This window comes from Dromaius novaehollandiae, chromosome 3 (assembly GCF_036370855.1).
Source record: "Dromaius novaehollandiae isolate bDroNov1 chromosome 3, bDroNov1.hap1, whole genome shotgun sequence".
Taxonomy (NCBI): Eukaryota; Metazoa; Chordata; class Aves; order Casuariiformes; family Dromaiidae; genus Dromaius; species Dromaius novaehollandiae.
Genome location: NC_088100.1, coordinates 93,776,805 through 93,794,258, shown reverse-complemented (window position 1 = coordinate 93,794,258; position 17,454 = coordinate 93,776,805). Strand labels below are relative to the sequence as shown.

At 40.7% G+C, this 17,454-nt stretch overlaps 1 protein-coding gene across 3 annotated transcripts; it reads right to left on the bottom strand.

Annotated features, from left to right (window-relative positions):
* Positions 1 to 529: 529 nt before the first annotated feature.
* On the bottom strand, positions 530 to 17,386 carry RNF8 (ring finger protein 8). Of its 3 annotated transcripts, none has more exons than XM_026123019.2 (8): positions 17,116 to 17,386; positions 14,051 to 14,179; positions 11,811 to 12,536; positions 10,593 to 10,655; positions 8,530 to 8,619; positions 7,230 to 7,337; positions 5,981 to 6,192; positions 530 to 4,105 (listed from the first exon to the last, which is right to left on the bottom strand). In XM_026123019.2, exons 1-8 carry the CDS (start codon positions 17,203 to 17,205, stop codon positions 4,066 to 4,068), a joined length of 1,458 nt encoding a protein of 485 aa, XP_025978804.1. In that variant the 5' UTR covers positions 17,206 to 17,386; the 3' UTR covers positions 530 to 4,065. The 3 variants fall into 3 exon arrangements, with proteins under 3 accessions (XP_025978804.1, XP_025978803.2, XP_025978805.2); XM_026123018.2 differs by having other exon boundaries at positions 5,988 to 6,192; XM_026123020.2 differs by lacking the exon at positions 17,116 to 17,386 and adding an exon at positions 15,193 to 15,273 and having other exon boundaries at positions 5,988 to 6,192.
* Positions 17,387 to 17,454: the final 68 nt, after the last annotated feature.

Here is a 17,454-nt window from a genome sequence, read left to right as displayed (position 1 = left end):
GATGGACTCTCAGGAAATCTCATTACTGCCGTTTTTAAATTCCATTACTTCTTGTCCCTTCCTCTTTGAAACAGCTTTTGATTTATTTGGAGACTCGTGACTTCCTCCGTTTTTCTCTTTTTTTTGGAAATACACAACTGGAATTGCTTAAATCTTTCCCACATGGGTGATGTTTCTTGGACCTCAGATTTGGGCTTTTTTGTTATTTGTTTTGCCAGTTGGTCTAAATCCATTCTGAGACAGTCCTTTACATCAGGGACAGCACCACTGCTGCTGAGTCTTACCAGTGCTGAGCAGACATGAAGAAACACCTAACAGTACATATGACTTAGCCTCATTTATGTATACAGATACCTACTTTCTGCAGCAGCAGCATATTGTCAGTGTAGCACACTTTACCATCCTTTTCTGTGTAACTGCTATCTGGCAAATTTGTTCACAGTGTGTATATGACTGCTCCTACACAAGCACAGAAACTTATGTTTGTTCATAGTGAATTGTATGGCGGGAGGGAAGAGAAAGACACATCTCCACTTTAAATCCTTTTACCACCATTGATTTGTGATCGGTACAAAGTTTTGAACAGACCTTAGAGTAGTCTCACTTAGATTATCCTTCCACAGCTTCCTTATGAGACACAGTCTCAAAAAGTATACAAAAAGCTGACACCTACAGTTTCTCCTAACTTCTCTATCAAAGTAACATTATTTTATCATGTTTTGTTATTGACAAATAGAATAGCAGAATCTATCATTCTATCTATCGTCCATCATCTTGTCTTCTATATGCTTATAAAAAAGTTTTTTTTAAATAACGTGTGGATGGTGGAGAGTAAGAGAAAGAACTCAAGTGAAGCTCACAGGTCTACAATTCCTCATCTCTACCTTTCCCTTCTTTTCAAAGACAGTATCTATTTTCAGTATTCTAGTGCCTTACTTGTCCTCTAATTCTCAGAGAATTGTAATAATCCTGAGATCACTCAAAGTATTCTAGGATTGATTTCACCTTGCCTAGATTAGATGTTTTCAAGTAACTAAGTACTCTCTAAGTCATTCTTTCAAAACTCTAGCCAGTGGCCTACTGTTTTGCTCTTTGGTCACCAGCATTGTATAAGCCATTTGATTAATGTCAACCTTAATGAAGATTTAGGTAAAAAACAGCACTAGTTTTCTTAGCTCATTTGGTGGTTACCGATATGCTATTCAATGGAAAATTCTTTTCTTGATCTTCCTCTGACTAGAGATGCGCTGACTAAATGGTTTCTTCTCACCTTTAGTCTTGCTTCATTTCATATACATATGTACATACCATAAACACACATCTCGAGTATGAAGGAATTGAATAGTCTAGACTCATTCCCACTTTCTACATGCTCCCTGTGTTTAACTTGGAAGGCAATTAAAAGCCTGAAATTCAACTAATTTTCAGTCCTCTGTTATATTTTGTTATTTGTCTTCCAAATCTTCCTTTGCTTTTGGTCTGCCCCCAAGAGGAAAGTTCTAGCTTTCACAGCTAGCACAATCATTTTAGACCCTACGAGGTTGATTTCTAGTCATTCACTGTGCAAGTAAATAGAAGAAATGATCCAGACCTTAGACCTCAGGAGACCATACTATGAGAGGTATGGGTGTCCAGAAGGCAACAGTTGGAACTTCCCCTCACACTTCTGTATGTCTAGTCAGCAGCTCTGTATTCGGTAATAGTTTTCCTGAGGAAGTCTACTTTTGTCCGTGAAATGCTATGACAAGTAAACAGTGTTACTACATAGCATCTCTCCTTGGACCTTTACACCCTATGCACCCACTGGTAACAGTGGAAGAGTTTCAGTGTACTGCTTATGTTCTTTATATTCGAGTGAAAAGGGGTCACACTTAGCAAGCACACTGAAGAACTACTCTGTAACTAGGAGAAGCATTATTCTTTTCTAAAGTATGTATAAACACTGACATAACAAAATAAATATATTTAGCAAAATGAAAGAAGCAAAAAAGCACAGCAACATGGAAGAGATGCACAGTAAAAGAATTTGCAGTCCTAGGTAACCAGAGTATTTCCCCTACACACTCCACTTCAACAGAAAGGCCTTACACCAATGCCAGGATATTTCACAAACATTCCGTGCAACCCTCTTGTCACAGACACTCTACAGAGCATATATACACTAACAGCAACTTCCAAGACCCCATGTAGAAAATGGATATTAAAAGGAGAAAAGGAAACCTCAAGATGCAATAGCTCCTCCACAAGAGAAACCTTACACTTTTAAGAAAGTTGCCTGGCCCACAGATCAGATTTTTCTTCATTCCTTAAGTCCTACCAATCAAAAAAAAAAAAAAAAAAAGAAAAAAGAAAAGAAAAAAAAAAAAAAAAAGAACTATCAGAATGTGCTACTTTCTTAGGACAGCATCCTCCTTTGTTTACCTCACTGCATTTTTAATGAGATCTTTCTTTAGAGGAAGAAAATAAAGAGGTGAGATTGTATCTACTGAATTACTGTTAGGGGAGCCACTGCTAACACAGGGCTGAAGAGCTGGGATGTCTTTTACCAATTGTTGAACACACAAGTCCTTCAAATAAATTAAAAACAGTCAAACACTAAAACTGCTTAGAGCAATCAAAACAGTAAGCAAACAGAGCCATTAAAACGAGACAATCTGGGTTCTCTTGAGAATTCTAAGATAACTAGGAGAAAGATATTTGTCTCAGTGGTTGCACCAACGAAGACTAATGCAGAAATGGGTTTATATTTTCCTCCTTAAACAGGAAACATAACAACAAGAAAATACACAGAACTGGCCAAAGAAATTACAGACCAGAAGGGTTCCCCCCCCATCCCATTCTCACAGTGGCAAAACAGTCCTTTCCATGTAACAGCTAAGTCAAAAGCATAGGCCACTGAAAACAAAACTTCATAGGCAATCCTTGATAGGATGAGGCAAGTCTTGCTCAGCCTCTTAGGGATGACCAATTTGCTGTGAGGGTAGTATATGCCACAGCTCAACAGCAATACTCTAAACAATAAAACAAAATGCTTCCCTCTGTGCCCTGTGGTTGCCTACAAATGCTGCTTTCCCACCCTGTCAACAGGATCTCTCATTAATTCAAATAGCAGCACTTCTGAAGAGACCGAGGTTCCTCTCTGCTGCTGGCAAGAACTGTATGTGTAACTAAAGTCATTGCTAATAATTTCTGGGTGTGCTGCTTCCCATTTCTAAAACACTTCATGCAAATCCTGAAGAAGGAACAAACTAAAGATGCTACATGAAAACAGCACTAGCTAGGAACTTCTAGATGATTTAATCTTCTCCATCCCTTCCTAACAGAAAATGAGCAATGTTCTCATTTTCACTTCCCAGCAGCTCAGCTTACAATGCATTCAAGCGCTGAAGGCTGACAGGGTCCATAACCACCGTTTGAAACAAGCATTACCTCTGCAGCCAGGGAAGCCTGGGATGGCTCCAGCTGCCATACAAAATTCAAGAGGAAAACCCATGACGGTATTTTTTCCTGGTATACCTCTGCTGTCTGATGGTGGAGATGATTAAGTTCTCAAATAACTTGGGCCATTCCCTCTGCTGACTGAAATATGGGAAAGCTGATGCACACATTTAAACATGCCATTCACCCAGGAAAGGGCAGTGATGCATATAAACTAATACATTATACCAACTGAGTAGGTCACAAATGATCATGGAAGCCTAGGTTTTATATGTTAAGCACCTAGCATGACACAAGTTTTTTTCTCCCGCAATCCCAATTTTGCTTTGGAGATGAAGCTTCTGTACATTCATTTAAAAAATAAGACCCTTCTTCCAAATGCTGCTAGTTCTCAGCTCCAGTTTCCGCATAGAGAATCTCTCCTTCCAGATGTCCAGTCCACTCATCCACCAGTAGTAAACCAAACACCATCAGGTTTGTTCTGGGCAGCATACAGGCAAACAGGTCTGCAGTAGCAGTGTTTAGATAATGTAGTAGTTATCACCATAGTAAGAATTCTCCTCAGAGTTCTCGTTGTCACAACTGTTCATTGACAAGATGGAGTAGATGGAGGAAATTACAGTGTTGTCATTGTCCATGGCTAGGTTCACCAATACATTCCGTTTCTCTGCATTCAAAACACATGGACAGAAAAATTAGCAGATGGCCACTCTACCCACACATACTGCTAAATTACTAGTTCTCTTTGAGACTTAAAGCCTCCTATTGCAATAGGTCTTTCAAGCTGCACTGCATTTTTTTTTTAAATTTTCAAATTTCAGCTTAAGAAAATTCCCAAGTTTTAATTTCCTACATGTCTTTTCATGTTAAGATAGCACGGGTGAGAAGGAGACATTCTCCATCCCTTTGCTGGTGCACAATTAGCAAAGGAAGTGGCTGGCTAATACAGGGCCTTAAAAGTTAAGAAAGGGGGAAGGAACAAAGTGTGATAAAGGGCCCTCAAACAAGCAGTGTTTTTTTCAGGACACCCTTAAGACCCCATCAAAACCTCCATACAAAGAGTGCAAATTATCCCACGGTGTCTGTTATACTAAAGCTCGTTATCTGACTGTGCTTCCCTAGTGATACTTGCCTCATTGTTTCCTATCCAGCCCATCTTCCAGCTAGTTTCTTCTTAGGAATTCATGTCTAACTAGACATATGGCTACCTTTCACCTTAAATCAAGATGTTTCCATCACTGAAGACAACCACATGGAAGCAACTCATCCTTCCCCCTGAAGTGTATCATGGTGAAGCTACATGATTTCCTGCTAATAATCATTTTGTATAATTAGAGCATCTATCACAAACAAGCAGAAGGATCACTGGTTTGCCATATGAAAATGAAGTGGGTTCCAGTGAAGGCACCACTTCATCCAACCACCATTAGCTACCTGATGAGACATTTCAATAGTGCTATGGCATACTCTGCAGATGTGCATATTATGCAAGAGCAGTGTCAGTTCTGCAGAGGTGAAAGCAATCCATGAAGCAGTGCTGGACAGCCTCTGAGAAGTGTAGCATTTCCTGAGGGAAGCAGACTGAGTTGGTTAAATAGGTGATGATTTCAGGTTAGAACTGACACTGCCTAGAGATGTCATTCTATGTCACCATGGAGGATCTGAAATATTTCAAAAGCACCTTTCATTAGGATGTACTTCAAAAGGCTCAACTTTGCAAATAAAAGATCATGCACTCACCTCTACAGGGGGAAAACAACATAATTACTTACGGGAACACAGTAATAGAAATTTGTTAAGGAGGGTAGTAGGAAAAAGCTTCTACATTTCAGCACCTAGATACCAGCGTTGAGTGCTCTAGAAACAAATTTGCAAGAGGGAAGGAGAATAGGAATAGCCCATACTGGAATTCTGCTTAGAGCCCTTCTAGCTACAACTAGGCAAGGGGTTGTGTGTTAGAGCCACAGTGGTAAATTCTACAACAGCTCATAAGGGAGATCAATGACCAGTTCAGCCATACACTTACATGACAGACTAATGTTCCCTTCAGAGATCCCCTACGTATATCTAACACACGCAAGAAAATTCTGAGAGTTTCTCACTAGGCATGGCTCTGCTAAGTTTTCATACTGATGTAGTCAATAGTTTAATCAATCAGAAGGCATCTGGTAAATTTTTCCAAGGCCCACTCTGTATAGTTTTGCTTTTCTTTAGAGATCTCTTCAAAACAGCATAAACTTCAGTATAGTTAAGTCATCTCATTAAACTGTGGAATTCATACTGAAGCCTTTTTCCAGAGTTTTTATTCATTTTAATTTATTGTATAGTTAAGCTAGTTGTACAATATACCTTAAAATTATTTCCCAATCAATTTCTGATGAATCAACCAATAATGGATATTGAGCCTCATACACAAATACAAGGTCATTTTCCAATACTACGTCTGCATTCCTTGAGCATCTCCTTAGTATATAGGTGCCAAAGAAACTTCTACAAAATAAACGGAAAGAGAGATTGTACTCATCATGCCACATCCACCCACCTCTCACCTTTCCGCTCTCTGATAAGGGCAAGACGATGGTCTTTCATTTCTACATCCAGTTTTTCTACCATCCTGTCAATGCAGTTGTCCAGCACCAGAGAGCGCGTCTTCGATTTGATCTCCTGCCTGCAGATAGGGCACTCCACTTTACGTTTTGTCCACTCATTAATACAGTAGGAACAGAAGCTGTGCGCACAATTCAGAGTGACTGCCTGTGAAATTCAAGGGAGAGATACTTATCAGAGCACACTCACACTAGCACTGTAATGGAAAAAAAATGTCAGAAAAGTGTCATGAATACTTCCTATGAGAGAAAGGGTGCAGGGCGGGGGGGAAATGACAACAGGAGGAAGAAATCAAAGCCTCTTTTCTTGGCCTTCCGAGGAGTTATACATGGATGGCTATATAGAACAAACCTCTCAGGCCAGAGTACCAACAGATTTTACAGGTTGGTTAATGGATTCACACAAGATCATAGCAAGTTTGTGGGGAAGACAGGAAGAATACCATTATAAGTTTCTGCAGTTTGAGAGAGACAAATAATGGAAAATCTTAGCTACTGCAGAATAACATCTTAAATTACTGAGAAACCAAAAAATAAAAATGCCAGCTAGCTCTTAAGCCAACAGAACAAAGCTAAGACATCAGGTTTCCAGTAGCAGAAATGAATGTAATAAAACTGAAGTTCTAGCAAAACAGGAACAAAAACAGTAGCCTACATTTCAGGCATAGCCTGCACAATACTTCTAGAATCAACTGAACACATCTTTCTCAAGAAACAGAATTTATCTGAATGACACAAGCAGTTCAGAACTTGACTGAACATTGCATCTCCCTTCCTTTACTAACCTCCTCCTATATCTAGACCAGAAGCAGCGTAACCTCAGCCAATGTAAAGCAAGGTCTACTACAAAATGACTTTTCTCAGAGCAGGCTATCTGCAACAACTCAGAGCACCAGTTCAAAGTACACACTTCACTTAACTGCTGCAAGCCTGCACACGTCTTAGGAGTAAGCACTCACCTCTGTGTAGGTTGAAACATTAAAGCAGAACTTGCTGCCCAGAAGAAGAGGAGTTAGGGTAGAGGGACTGGGATTCTGGGCCAGACCTTACCCATGGGTCACCTGTTGAAAATGTTAATTTATCGAACTAAAGGAACAAGTTCAACTATTGCTTTGACAGAGCTAATGAAAGATTCTCAAGTTTCTTCTTTCCTTTACTGGCAAAGCCACATTGGTTTAAACATACCTCGATAAAGTGCTCAGAACAGATCGTGCACTGTAGCTCATTCTCCAACACGTCATTCATCTGATTCAACACCTCTTCTTTCTGAGCTCTCACCTTTTCCTTCTCCTCCTAGAAGGAAAGCACATATAGTCACATACTGATGAAGAACAAGGTTTTACTTAATATTGGGGTTGAGGGACAAAGGTAGTGCAAAGAGAAAAGCACACAACTGCAAGTCCTCTCATCTCAAGTCTGCATCTATTCTACATGCAGATCTGAAACCTTTCTCCTCTCTGCAATCACAGGCAGTAATGAGAATATCCTCACCCATTGCAGAGAACTTACATGCCAGAGCAGCAGCCATTACCAAAGTTCTCTTTAGCCTAAAGGAGCTACAAATTGGACCAATCTTTTCAAAATCTCTTTCAACCTCTTACTGGGATGAGTATGGCTTAACTCAAAAGAACAAATCATTTGATGTCTGATGTAAGGAGCAGAACATTCAACTAGTCAAAATACCTTAAAAATAATTAAAAAAAAGTAACTCTAAGAATTTGTTTCCTTGCATTTAACTGTCTAATAAAATTTGTTGCTTGGAGTTAAATTAGGCTTCTAGGGACCTGCTCTACCTTCTAAAAATAATGAAGGAATTCTTCCAACTGCAGCTACACTTGAAACAACGATAGAGTTGCAAAGGAGACAAAAACCCAAAGCAAACAGCCAGAGATGGGAAATGAGATAATTTCCAAGAGTAAGACACAGCAAAGCATCCCCTTAATTATTTTCGATTCATCACCTTGTGCCAAGGGCAGGAAGAAACACGGTTTATTTCATTCATTATTGAAATTCCATGTGTTTCAGTCCCTTGTAGGACTGCTGGAACAAACTGTAGTATTAATCAAGTGCACTCTAACTGAAAATGAAGCACCTCACATTTCAAATACACTCACCCTCTCTTTTTAAAGGGAGGGCGGAATGGGTCCACTTCTCTTGCATAATACGCAGTTCAGCTGTTCTGTGGTCTCTTTGAGACTGAGAAATGTCTGATCATGACTGTTTATTACTACTTTATAAACAGATCTTTTCTGCAAAGTATTATCCCCCCCACCCAGCCCCACCAAACACACACACAGTTCTGGAAACCAGTCAGCTGCTATCTCAAAATATTAATAAATATCAAAATAAAATATCAAAATATAGGACTTTTTCAATACGGGAGGCAATCCAGAGCCAAGGCAAATGTCAAATAAACCATTTCCTCTGCTGCAGCATATTGTGTTTCACTTTTGAATGAAACTGAGAATTCAATTTTATTCCTTACCTTAGTTTCTTCCAGTTCTTTATTCTTGGCTTGAATTATCTCCTCAAAGTCTTTTTTACTACGGCTCAGTTCTTCCATCAAAGCACGATGCTGTAACAATACCATCCAAGAAATAACAATGTAATTATAAGCTATCCTATTAAATATACAGAGCTTTAATCATGAGGCTTTGCATACTCATTTCTGCTAATCCTCCCCTAAAAAAAAAGCAACATATGCCCATATGAATTGAGGTGTTAAGTTAGAGGTAGTTTAGCCTTCACTTAAAAGCAGACAGTTATTTATGACCTTCCCAATCCCATGGCACTTTACAGTCCCTCTCCCCAGTCATTCTTTCTCTGTGCATCATTGGTAATCTCCTCTTTTGCTGTGCCACAAAAGAGTAAACTCCCACAGTTCTACTAGATAAATTAAGACAGACATAAAACTCATTATGGAACACAAGAGTAAAACTTCAAATTTGACAATGAGTGGCACATATGAGGCACTGTCAATGTCACTGCAGAACTAACCAGTGGGATAATGATTTCTCTTACCAGCATTTCCAAACTTCTGACATAACAGTTCCCTAAGGATAATCCGGATAGACTCACTGTACTTTGTGTACCTTTAATTGGAGTTGGAGCTTACACAACACTGGGCTCTAGCAGAAACACTAATAATTAGAAACTAGTTTAACTAGTTGAGAGAAATCTTAAAAAAAAAAATGATAGGAAATTTGGATTCTGCTTTTAGTACTTGAATAACCTAAGAGTTTTGATCTGGCAATATCGCCATACTTAGCCCCTAGGTGCCAAGGTAACCTCAGTTTCATGAGCATGTAAGACATCTATAATGAAAACAGACAGATACATCTGGAAACTCTGAAGACCCTCATCCTCAACCCCACTGGAGATTACTCATTACCACGCACACACTATGGCATTGGGGAAAATCTACATAGAGGAAGCAGACTGCCACTCCATAGCCATCAGAACCACTTGCGAAAGCACCCAAAGCACAAAAGGCTTTTGGCTATAAGGAGAACTTAAGAATGTTCCACCCAGACCCAGGATGTTCCAAGCACTACCCATCCTGCAGTCTCGGCCTTGCCTTCACTCCATGCCTTGCCCCGACCTCCTTTCATCCTAGCACTGTCTTTTGCTTCCCCCTTTACTCTTCTTTTCTAAGCACCACCCTACAACTGCAGAATTAATGACATTGGCTGCTATTGCTATGTTCTGGCTGCATGCGTTCTCTCATCTCGGCACATCTACCTAAATTGTAAACATCTCAAAACAAGGCTTGGGCCCCTGATATTGTGTACAGTAACACAGTAAGTTTGCAAAAATCAGTGTGCTTATTAGTCTAGTCATTCAGTACAAACCTTCCAGTATCAATGAATAGCTAACTGCAGCACTTAACCCCACTATCAAAGCCTGTCTTAACAGGCCACTCTGCTTTGAGAGACATGTTAAAAGTCAGGCTAGCAACTCTACTTGTTGGAGAACATCTGCAGTTTATTTTGCCTTTCAGTTACGTTTTACTGTCACTATTTTGAGTGTATCTGATACGCGTGAATACCAAGGGGTATTTGATACATATGGACCACAAAAATCTGTCACCGTGGGCAGAGTTGGCCGAAATTCTTTTAGAATTAGATTTCCAAAACAAAATCTAGGAAACCTAGGTGTGTGGCAATCTTTTAAAAACGCTCCTAACCAAGAGTGAAAATTTTCTTTTGATTAAAAATACCAAAACAAGCTCTCCAAAATGGGTACCCAGCATACAGACTTCACCACATAAAAAAACACCAGCATAAGGAGCAAATTCAAATAAACATCATTACAGCTACTTAATGCTGTCAATTTGAGTGCATATTCTTGTGTTATTCACTGGCAAATAGCAATTCCCAAAAAGGGAGGTCTGCCACTTTCTAACAGAAATTTGCTCTGTAGATGAAAACCATTCAAGTCTGCAACTGAGGCACATTCCTAGTCTTCTACCAAGATGCCACAACAGTAGGAAAGAGTTAAGTATCTCAACTACACAGAGGGACCAGGCCTAGGCTTGTAACTACTTGCCTCCTGCAGGACCTGGGCCAGTTGCTCCTTCAGATTCTCTTCCCCATGTTGCCACTTTACTCCCTGAAAAAAACAAAACAAGACTTCTTTTGCTGGAAGAAAGTTTTTGAATTAAAAAAAATAAACAAAGAATAAAAAAAGACTTGCAGAAGGCAATGGATAGAAAATGACTACTTTACACTCTTTCTTTGGAGGATATGTTTAAAGAAATACCACTAGCATTCAGTGAACTCCTAATAAATCCCACTCTAGTCTTTCATGGGTACTATACAAATTAGGGATATCACTTACTGCGATGAGTTAAAATGGATATATTATTCAGAATTGCATACTTGGAACACCTCCAAATTATTCCAGCTCTAATAGCACTGGAATGTTCATAGAAGCAGAGGTCAGCAACAGCTTAAGCATGAGAAAAAGCTGCAACTCCATCTGTGAACACATTCAAGGAGGTCAGGCATACAACAGTTCCAGCTGAACTTCCCTTTGTGCCTAAGCACACAACTCCAGACTTCCTGTACTTCTGACACAGCTACCTTCCCTTAAACTGCAGGCTTCAACAGAAGCAATTGATAACTCCAAGATAAACTCACTCCAAGATGAATTCCTCACTACTTTTAAACTGTTTTGAATAAACTCAAATAGAAAAGTAAATTTTTTGTTTGTTCTCCCAAAGAGTTAGTTATCAGTATATACATGCTGCTTGAAGACACTTGCAGATTGTAAACAAGGAATTTTTGTAAGTAAGAAAAAAAAAAAACTCCCTCCCCTAAGCAATGTGAATTCAAAGATTAAGCATATAGCGATTCACTTGCTTGGAAAGAGAATGAATTTCCCATGTGGATTTGGCCTTGATACTTGTTTCTCTGTAAACACAGGAAACCAGTCAGAGATTTTTAATTTGATACAGAAGACCAGCTTTCTGACTAACAGAAATACTTTACTATCCTGCTGTAATGAAACTCTTTTAAAGCTGAGAAGTTTTGCACCTTTGTCCTGATCACTTGTGCAGCCCAGTCCTTCCTGCCTCTACACATTCTTTTGGTACACGTGGTTGAAAGTAAAATACTTCTATAATGGTTTTAAGAGGAATAATTCACACCAACATTATTAAATGTATTACTGCACTGTTCAAGAACTTATTTTGGATCAAAGCCTTATATTAGTCATTCCATAAAAAACAGAACACATGGACTGAAGAGATTATCACTGTTATACCTCTAGTTTCTGCTGCTCTTTAGAGAACGTCTTCTCCAGCTCTTCCACCTGCTGCTGATGCTGCTCTTGTTCTAGGCACAACTGGTTCTGCAGCTCCTGCAGCTCCTGTTCCATTGCCAGGATCTCCTTCTGAGCACATTTCCTGCGCTTCTGCTTCACATTCAGAACTGCTGTCTGCTTCTCCTGCACTTTGACTTTCAGCTTCATTATATCTACCAGGGTTTTCCTCAGCATTTCCAAGCCAGTCCAAGACTGTGCAAGACCAGAGGCTTTCTGGTCCTTATGGGTGACAGATACAGCTTTCTCAGAGTGCACAGGACCACTATGCTCCTCACTTGGTCCAGGAGAAGGTAGCTTGACATCCATCTTCTCTGTTATCTGTTTGGCCTGTTCTACCCTTTCCCATGATTTACCCAAAGGTTCACTGTGACAAGATGCCCTGTCTCTTTTGGATCTGGAATCTGAAGGGCCTTCTGATCCAGATATTTCTGACTCTTCCAAACTAAATTTACGTTTAGTTCTTGAACTCTTAGTTTTTCCCAGGTCATTTCTTTGGGCTAGGAAAGGTCTGATTTTCTCCCATTCCTCCTTGATTACTTCATACTCATATTCAGCAGTCTCTCTGTTTTCCAAAGGCACTCCTAACTGGATACGGTCTCCTTCAGCTATAGGATAGGCTTTTGAGGGATCCAGGCGCTGTTTATTAAGCCAGACTCCATTTAGACTCTGCAAATGGACAGAAACCAGCAAGATTCAACATACAGTTACAGTGTTGCCAACAAGTTATTTCTGGCTGCTGTGAACATATCCTCTCTCTTCAGTGTTGCAATCAGAACAAGATACCTCTTTAAACAGATCTTGCAATATCCAATTTATTGACTTGGTGTCCCATTTCTTATAGTCATTACATTGTATTATTTACTATGTATTATTACTGCATTACAGGTTTTGTGTACAACCACCAAGAATAAGGTGAATATAAGCAGTTGCGCAGAAGGAAAAGAATGAACTCTAAGGGGAAAAAAAACTACCCAAAAGCTTCAGGGGAAATATTAACTAACTAACAGAAGAGAGTCCACAATAGATCATTGACAAGAATATAGAATACTGCAGTAATTATTCTTGACAATTAACATCACCCGAAATCCAAGAAGAAACTAGAAAAGAAAATGGAACACAGTTTACATCGCCTAAAGAAAAAAAGGAGATGAAACAGTGATCCATAAATACAAGGAGAACGTAAAAAAGAAGAAAAAAGGTCTTCTGGATATAACCTTCAAAGCAGAAAATAAGTTGTTGCATTAGGCACTAGCAGAATAAATAGTTTCCAAAAAAAACAGTAAAACTGAGCTGTGCTCAAGATGAACTACAGAACCATTAGCAACTGACATATCCCAAATATATTTAGTAAGACAACTTGGTAAAATGGTAGCGGTGATAACCCAGAAATGTTGACAGTTTATCTACCATGGATGTTTCCAATCATGTAAAAACTGAAAGTTTTCAAGTTTCATACATCTACTGGAACAGACCTTTATTTAAGAGAAGTGTAATTGTGTAATTTTAATAGCAGCCACTCTATTCCTTCTGGGCTTATCTGTTGTTGACCCAAAAATGCTTTAAAGGCTGGATGACTTGTTCAACACTGACTGTTCTTTCAGTGTTGTTTTCAAATAAGTTCCTGTTTTTGTTTTGTTTTGTTTTTTAACAGTTTTCTGCCTGAATGAGAAAGTAGAAAGACCATGATATAAAAATCATATCGCTACTGAAGTCAGAAAGAAAGCTCGTTGAGGACTCTTGATCTCAATACCTGGGTCTAATCAGCTGAAAAAAAATTCCAGGAGAAACTCCTTTGCCTGAACAGTGCATGAAGCATAGTTTTTCTAACATTAGATTCTCATGAGAATTGCTGCCAAAATTCCTTTTCTTTCTTTTTTCTTTTTCAAGGATGTAACACAAAGCAGGTTCGCAGACTGCAAAATACCCTGGGCAAGACTGTAATTGCCTGAAAACCACTAGACCAAGAGATCAATTTACATATGGAAAGCAGTAAGCTTTGCATCCCAACTGCAGGAGACTGAAGTTTCCAGCTACAAGCGCACAACAGGACAGACATGTTCCCAAGGGCCTTCTATCATTTTTATACCCTGTTATATCATAGCTCATACATTGTTTGAACTCAAACAAGGCACTCTCTTCAATACATCTCAGAATACAAAATCCCCAATCCATCTCTGTACCTTGTTATCCTTAACAGTCCACTGCCCTTCTGCATTTTGCTGGAAAACACAGTGCTTACGAGAGATCATCAAGGGACAGGTTTTTGACACCAGCTGGTAGGTGAGATCTAATCCTCGGCCAACAGATACCTAAAAATAAAGTAGTTTAGTAACTGCAATCAGCAACAACAGAGTAAATTCAGCCTATATGGTCTGAATTTAAGCATAGCAGAAATCTTTCTTTTATAGCTGCATCCCTATAGAATTAGAATAACGCAATGATCTATCAGAGTTCTTCACAAATCTCCCACATTTTTTCATTTAAATTCAAGAGTAGATAGAAAATGGAAAACCTCCAAACAAGTCTATAGAATTCTCATCTTTCCCCTTGAGGAACATTTGCTAACTCTAAGGCAGATTTCAGCCTTGGTTTCATGGAAATTTTTCTCAGCAGCGAAGCCAGTCAGAGTAGTTCTCATTCCATCCATCCCCCCATCATACTCATTACCTAATGAAACACCATTTCTTCAAACCAGTACAATTGTTTGTTGGTCTCATAGAGCAACAAACTAATCAAGATTACTTCTTACTCTCTTCTTTCACTAGTTGCATCTGTTCAACTGTTGTAAGCAGTACCGAAGCAGAAAAATCAGGCTAGAAAACTGCTACCCAAAAAGCCTACATGTAACCATGCCCTAACCTTGCAATAGTTCTGTAAATTGCACCATCAGTCTTAGGGCTTAGAAACTAAGCCACATGCAATTCATAACCACTAGTGAGGGTGATCTAAATAATCTGATTAGAATCTCATAGTATCTCCTGGAAGAAGAATGGACAGAATTTCTAATGGTACAGCTTCACAGTATTTTATTAAAAAATATGATCTAATTGCAGGCTGCCATTTAAAGCATGGCTCTCTCTGCTCACCCTCTCTCCTCTGCATGATCTGATAGTTATGCACACATTTCTTATTCATGTGTGCTGCACAGAAATAATTTATTTTAAAAAGCACAAGTTTTCAGCCAGCTTACCGTGTAATTAGACAACTGCACTAATCCAATGCAATAGATACAACAAGAACATGCAGCCAGAAACAGCATGGCAATACACCATTTAACCAAAGCCCACAGTTAAATCAGACTAGGCATATTATAAAAGTACACCTTAATCTGTATGCGTTAGATGAAGACTGCTCCATTTTTTCCTCTGCAATCCCAACTCATTTACATCACACTTTCCAATTCCTACAAGAAGATGACAAGATACTGCAGTCACAGAAAGTTAATTTACTACATTATCTGAAACTGTCCCATCCTTTGAGTAGAGAACAAGGACTCAAACTCCCACATTATAACTAAATGCAAGGAAGCAAACTAAGATTATGAAAGCAAACTGAACCATGGAATTCCCTCTCTCTTAAATGCTTCATATCTATTAACATTCTGTCAACATGGTTTGCGTTAGCAAGATGCAGATGACTCTCTACCATCACCTTCCCCTCTGCCCCATGCGGCTCCCTGCATGACAGCAAGAACTTCAGGTGGATTCACTTATACACTCAGCTTTGCTTTTGTCTGTGCAGTTGTAACGGAAATGCTTAACCCATATCAACTATTATCAGTGCATGGTCATGCACATCTTGCGGCCTAAAGTGCCAATACAACCAAGATGGCATAGGGCCAATCACAAAACCTCTCCTTGCTAACGTTCACTGAGCAAACAGCCGTGGGGGTTTCAGACATTACCACTTGTCTGCTGGAGTTCATCACTGGTACAACATAATGCAGCCTCTCACCTCAGCAATTTAGCTTGACACCACCATTTAAACTCCTAGTGAAAGCAGTTTGTGCTAATGTGCCAGACCACAAGCTGCTAAGCCTTAAGCACCAGCCAAATATTTCTTCTATTACCTGTGAGAGGGACAGCAACACTATGCCAATAACCAGGGTAAAAACACCTTGAACAAGATTCTGCACACAATTACCAGAACCCGTATTGCTAGTTTTGCAGCTCCACTACTCAATTCCTTAACTGAGCATACTTACACCCCTGCTGGCTTCAAATCCAAGAGCGAAAGTAATGGATCTGTACATCTGCTTAAAGACTGGCCTAGCGTTGAAAGACAAATTAGCAAGGGTACCTTTTGCAATGCATAAGCACAAAGGAATTGAGTGCAGTGTGAAGCCACAACATTTAACTGCCTGCTTTTGACCATTAGAACTGCAATCCTCTTGTAGCACCGAATCCTCAATACAGTAATTTGTCATCTGAGTGTAAAAAGACCTGTTTGGGCTTTTTAATTAGAAAAAATATGATAACAGAAGAAAAGCTTTTACTGATGCCATTCTGAAACATAACTGAAATGGCTGAAAATACTAGCCTTGTTTACACTTGAGTAACTCTAGCCACAAAAACTAAGTATGTTAACCTTGCTAGAGTATCACAATATTAATTAGGCTAAGAAGTTTTTTTTCCCTTACATTACCATCATCACACAAACAACTTCTGCTTAAATACATCATCATGTTAAAAAACCTCTCTGAAAACATAGCAAATTAAGTTTAAGCAGCTGATCTCAAAAGCAGCCCCCTGCTTTCTGCTCCTTTGCAAGTCACCAGAGTTGGAATAACCCAGCTGTAATCTGGGCGGGGGGAGGCTGGTCTTTAGGAAAGCACAGGAATACCGAACAACGCTTCATCAAGCCTGCTGTAGGAGAAATAATTTATAAATTCGGATTAATGGCCTGCTCTTCTGGATAATAATTAACAACTGCCGCTCATTAACCCACATAAATTTTGGGTTTTTTCTCTAGAAAGCGCATTAAGGAGCAGCACGGCTCCCAAACCGGCACACACCCACAGCCAGCCCCCCGCCCGGGCTCAGCGAGAGGCGGCCGCAGCGGGCTTCGGGCAAGTGGGGCCATTACCACCCCCCCTCGCCCCCCAGCACCGGCGCAGCGCTGGCGAGGGCCGCGCCTCGGCCCCCCCCCCCCCCCCCCCCCCCCCCCCCGCGGCCTTCACCCGGGCAGGCCCCTGCGGCGGAGCCCAACGACGGGGCGAGCCCCGCGGCCCGGCGCCCCGGCTCACCTCGGTACCGGCCTCCAGCAGGAGCCAGTCGCCGCTCGCCCCCACCCGGCGGAGGCACCAGGCCAGGCGCGAGGCCCCGCGCGCCGCCATGGCGCCCGCCCTCCCGCCGCCGCCGCGGCAGGCAGGCAGGAGCAATCGCTGCTGAGGCGGCGGCGTCTACCCGCTCCCGGCCGCGGCGCCCTCGCGAAGTATGAGCCGTCCCAGAGACAGGGCGGCAGCACACCGCCAAGCAGCCCGGCTAATCGAGCCCGGAGCGCGCCGGGGGGCCGGTGCGCATGCGCCCTGCCAGCGGTGGCGGTTGGGACGGTGGTGGCGGGGGGTTGCGGTCCGTCGTGGGGC

Coding starts and splice junctions, on each gene's coding strand:
- RNF8 (XM_026123018.2), bottom strand. CDS start 17,205: ATGGCGGCGCGCGGGGCCTCGCGCCTGGCCTGGTGCCTCCGCCGGGTG. Junction 10,656..11,810: donor AAGAGCAGCAGAAACTAGAG/GTATAACAGTGA, acceptor TGTTTTTTTCAG/GGAGTAAAGTGGCAACATGG. Junction 6,193..7,229: donor GTTCTGAGCACTTTATCGAG/GTATGTTTAAAC, acceptor TGAATTTCACAG/GCAGTCACTCTGAATTGTGC.